This window comes from Scyliorhinus canicula, chromosome 10, assembly GCF_902713615.1.
Source record: "Scyliorhinus canicula chromosome 10, sScyCan1.1, whole genome shotgun sequence".
In the NCBI taxonomy this organism is placed as follows: Eukaryota; Metazoa; Chordata; class Chondrichthyes; order Carcharhiniformes; family Scyliorhinidae; genus Scyliorhinus; species Scyliorhinus canicula.
In genome coordinates this window covers 34,989,520-34,993,972 of record NC_052155.1, presented here as the reverse complement: position 1 = coordinate 34,993,972, position 4,453 = coordinate 34,989,520, and the positions used below count along the sequence as shown (strand labels likewise).

Below are 4,453 nucleotides of genomic sequence, written 5' to 3'. Positions count from 1 at the left end.
CTATACACTCAGGTCTTGGAATCCAGCTTACACTCATGCTTGTGTGTGGGGCTGGGTACATATTATTGCACTGTCTTGGAGCTAAGAAATGTTCTTTTGAGATAGTGAATTCTGGGTTGTGTCCTCTTGCACCGGATCGATGTGTCATTTGGTAGTCGGCACCCTCTAAATGAGCATGATGCTGAACTGAATTGGATGCTTTGTATGTACAATCTGGGACCTGCTAGCTGGAGGTTCCTGAAGCAAAATTAGTCGTCAAGTGGGTGGAACTGGTACTGCATATGCTCTACACATTGTTCTTCAACAGCCAAATCAGAAGTTTTGAAAGTGACTGTTTGCATCTGTGCATAAAATAGTAAGAAAACTTTTAAACAGTTTACTTTCTATTGAGCCAGGAGGTATAAAAGTTCAATAGGCCATTGTCCACTGGGGCTCGATTCTCTAGCTCGCCAAGACCTACCTGCGGGGAGAAAAGGACTTGCATTTATATGGCCCTTATATCACCATCAAACTTTTCAAATGTTTTACAGCTAATGAAATACTTTTGAAGTGTTAATCACTGTTGTAATGTTGGAGCTGGTTAAATTCCTAAGGCATTAGTTGGCAGGCTCCCCTGCCTGCCAGTTTAATTCAAATGAGGGCCTGATTCCAAATTTGTCTCTCTTTCTGAGTACATGTTCATCCCACGTTACCCCAGAAACAGGCACTTTTAACATCTCTCCGTAACTTTAAATATCTCTAACGACTGGACAATATAAGTGTTTTGACTACATTAAACACTTCTGAGTGACATTCTAAAAATATATATATTTATGGATGTGGGCATTGCTGGCTAGACCAGATTTATTGCCCATCCCTAATTGCTCTTGAGAAAGTGGTGCTAGTGAGCTGCCGTCTTGAACCGCTGCAGTCCATGTGGTATAGGCACGCCTCAGTGCTGTTGGGGAGGGCGTTCCATGATTTTAACCCTGCGACAGTGAGGGAATGCCGATTATATTTTCAAGTCAGAATGGTGAGTAACTTGGGTGGGAACTTCCAGGTGGCGGTGTTCCCATGTATCTGTCCATCTTCTAGATGGTAGCAGTCATGAGTTTGAAAGGCGCTGCCCAAGGAGCCTTGGTGAGTTCCTGCAGTGCATCTTGTAGATGGTACAGAGGATTCAGACAGTTGCTACTGTGCATCAGTGGGGAAGGAATGAATGTTTGTGGATGAGGTGCCAATCAAGTGAGCAGTTTTGTGCTGGATGATGTTGAGCTGCTTGAGTGTTATTGGAGCTGCAGTCATCCAGGTAAGTGGAGAGTATCCATCAAACTCCTAACCTGTGCCTTGTAGATGGTGGACAGGCTTCGGAAATCAGGGGAGTTACATGGCACAACATGGATACTTATAAATCCATCTTTATCAAGGTTCGTTCACTGAACCAGATTTTTTTTCTGTTCTAATGCGCCACGATGTTCCCTTAATTACATTTGTTCAGTTCAGGTCAGTTGGATAGCTGGCCCAAGCACATGGTAACATTTTCCGAAGGATGCAGCGGGCATTTGGTATTCATTCATCCCACACAGCAAAATAGCGGCTGATCTCCTCAGGGCCACCTCTGCAGATTTCAGGAGGGGGGGATTCCAGCGGGTTGTCCTCGAAGTTGGAGGAGCAATGGCTGCGACCCCATTCCAAGTTCGCCAGCTGCCCGAAGCGGCTGGGCAGGCTTCTGAGGTGATTCTTCCCCAGCCACAGGGTGCACAAGCTTCCGAGGCTGCAGATGGAGTCGGGCAGGCTCTCCAGGGCGTTAAAGTACAACAGCAGGGTCTCCAGGCGCTCCAGGTTGCCGATGTCGGCGGGGATGAACTTTATCTTGTTGTCACTGGCGTCCAGAAAGGACAAACGCCGGAGCTGACAGACCTGGGCCGGCAGCTCCTCGAAGTGATTGTTGGCCAAGTGCAGGCTGTGCAAGCTCTGCAGCCCTTCCGCCTGGGCGGGCAGGCGGCTTAGCTGGTTATTGCTGAGGCTCAGCACCTCCAGCCGGTGCAGCGCCCCTACCTCGGGCGGCAGCTCCCTCAGGTCGTTGGTGTCCAGCCTCAGCACGGTGAGGTTGGCCAGCTGGCCGATGGCGCGGGGGAGCCGGCTCATCCGGTAGTGCAGGCAGCTCTCCCGCTCCGGGCTCATCTCCAGCGCCTGCAGCTCCCCCAGCTCGAATATCTCCAGCGGGACGGACAGCAGCTCCTTGCCCCTCAGCTTTAACTTCTTCCCGCCGTCGCTGCGGGCTTCGCTCTCCATCCTGTACTTCCAGAGCTTTTCTGGCGCACGCCTGGCTGAACAGAGCGACAGGCTGTTGGTGTAGGAACACTCCAGGCGCCCTATGGACAGCCCGCCCTCCCCCTTCCTTTGTAGACAGACAGCGAATTCAATCTAAACTGGTAATAGAAAGACAAACAGAACATTTCCTCCCCCTCCACCTGGACCATCCATTCATTCAGCTCGGCAACAATGTTTCGACGTTCTGAGAGCGACACGCCGTTCTGGGGTTGCCCGGCAACCCCGCTGTGTAACATTGGTTCTGAAATGTGACATTCATCCAGCAATCGGGCTGGCCGAACAATGTCCGTCCCATCCCACGGGAGCCGCCACCCTGGGTGCTCTGTGGTGGACCCCGGTGGAATTTAGCTGCTGGCGCCGTGCTGACCTCACCCGAGAGTCAACCACTTGTTTGGATGAATCTGTGGCAATCCGGGCTGCCAGGAGTTGCTGGAGCAGCGTCTTCCTGGCTGCCGCCAGTTCGCGCCGACTGAAAGCACTCTGCTGCCTCTGACTGCAGCAGAGCATGGGGGACAAAATGGCACACACATCCCACACAGTGGAATCCCCACAGTGCAGATGGAGGCCATTCAGTCCATCATGTCTGCACTGACCCTCCAAAAAGCTCCCTACACAGGCCAAATCCTCTCCCAACATCTCCACAATCTCACCTAGGCGCAATTGAGCATAGCCAATCTACCTAAGGGACACATCTTAGCACTGTGGGAGGAAACCGGAGCACCCGGAGTAAACCCACGCAGAGAGGGGGAGAATGTGCAAACTCCACAGTCACTCGAGGTCGGAATCAAACTCAGATCTCTCGCTCTGTGAATCAGCAGTGCTAACCACCGTACAACCGTGCCGCCCCTTTCGACACCAGTAAACAATGCGCGCGCCTCTATGTTGGGGAAAAGGACAGAGAGCAATCCAGAATAAAAGTTATTATTTTGGGGAAGGGCCAATTTCATTTGGGGTGAGAACTGGTGGTCTAGCCCAGGTAAATTGGACCTGAAATTGAAAAAAGCAATGCCTTTAAATAGTTGTGGTACAGTCACAAGGGAGGGATATGTAAACCGATCCAAAGTGTCCTGGATGAAAAAGGTGTTAGTGACGGTTGCCAGGCTGAATATAGAAAGTTCTGAGGACAAACGAAAGTAAGAGTAGGAAAAAGAAAGAGTTCAACAGACTGGTGGACAACACAACAGGGAATCTAAACGTTTTCGAGACAGTGTTAAGATCTGGCAGGTGGTACATATCATGTAAACTAAATTCCAAAGGAAAACTTGACAATCTATCACAACATTCCCCAAACAGATTTCCTACACAGTTAGACTCACAAATAAATATGTCATTAGACAACAATCCCTTATCAATATTTAATCTATAAAAATTCTAGAAAGGCAAACCTACTATTCCTGTAGGGGAAGTATGTCACAGAGCCTGCCTCTGACTCTCCCTCTCTGTCCCTCTCTCTCACTCCCACTCTATTTGCTTCCTCACAGTTCTTTTCCCACTCACTCCAAGAGGTCTTACATGACCATTCTTCACATAACTCTCAAACCTTTCCCGAAGTAGTCTTTAATTTCTTTAATCTACATTCTATTATGCTTATCCTTCTTTAAAATTTACCTTGCCCAGAATATGAAAAAAATCTTCAATATTTTCCCTATAGCCACCACTTTCAGGTTAAATAAAATTGAATAACTTAGCCTTATTTATTTATGATGTGGAGATGCCAGCATTGGACTGGGGTGAGTACAGAAAGAAGTCTTACAACACCAGGTTAAAGTCCAACAGGTTTGTTTCAAATCACTAGCTTTCGGAGCACTGCTCCTTCCTCAGGTATGTTCCAGAAACATATTTATAGGCAAAGTCAAAGATGTAAGGCAATGCTTTGAATGCGAGCATTTGCAGGTAATTAAGTCTTTATAGATCCAGAGATAGGGGTAACCCCAGGTTAAAGAGGTGTGAATTGTCTCAAGCCAGGACAGTTGATAGGATTTCTCCCCGTGTCTGCGTGGGTTTCACCCCCACAACCCAAAGATGTGCAGGATAGGTGGATTGGCCATGCTAAATTGCCCCACAATTGGAAAAAAAATAATTGGGTACTCTAAATTAATAAAATAATTGTACAAAACAAACACTTTATAATAATAATCTT

At 48.0% G+C, this 4,453-nt stretch overlaps 1 protein-coding gene across 1 annotated transcript; it reads right to left on the bottom strand.

Annotated features, from left to right (window-relative positions):
- Positions 1-1,249: 1,249 nt before the first annotated feature.
- LOC119972122 (leucine-rich repeat protein soc-2-like) lies at positions 1,250-2,820 on the bottom strand. Its single transcript, XM_038808456.1, has 2 exons — positions 2,686-2,820; positions 1,250-2,406 (listed from the first exon to the last, which is right to left on the bottom strand). The coding sequence occupies exons 1-2, from the start codon at positions 2,818-2,820 to the stop codon at positions 1,549-1,551; spliced, it is 993 nt and encodes a 330-aa protein (XP_038664384.1). The 3' UTR covers positions 1,250-1,548.
- Between the last annotated feature and the right edge of the window lie 1,633 nt (positions 2,821-4,453).

What these genes read in the sequence shown, in the direction of transcription:
- LOC119972122 (XM_038808456.1), bottom strand. Translation starts at nt 2,820, where the DNA reads ATGCTCTGCTGCAGTCAGAGGCAGCAGAGTGCTTTCAGTCGGCGCGAA. An exon ending in AACAAGTGGTTGACTCTCGG is followed by an intron (nt 2,407 to 2,685) that starts GTGAGGTCAGCA and finishes TTACCAGTTTAG; the next exon opens with ATTGAATTCGCTGTCTGTCT.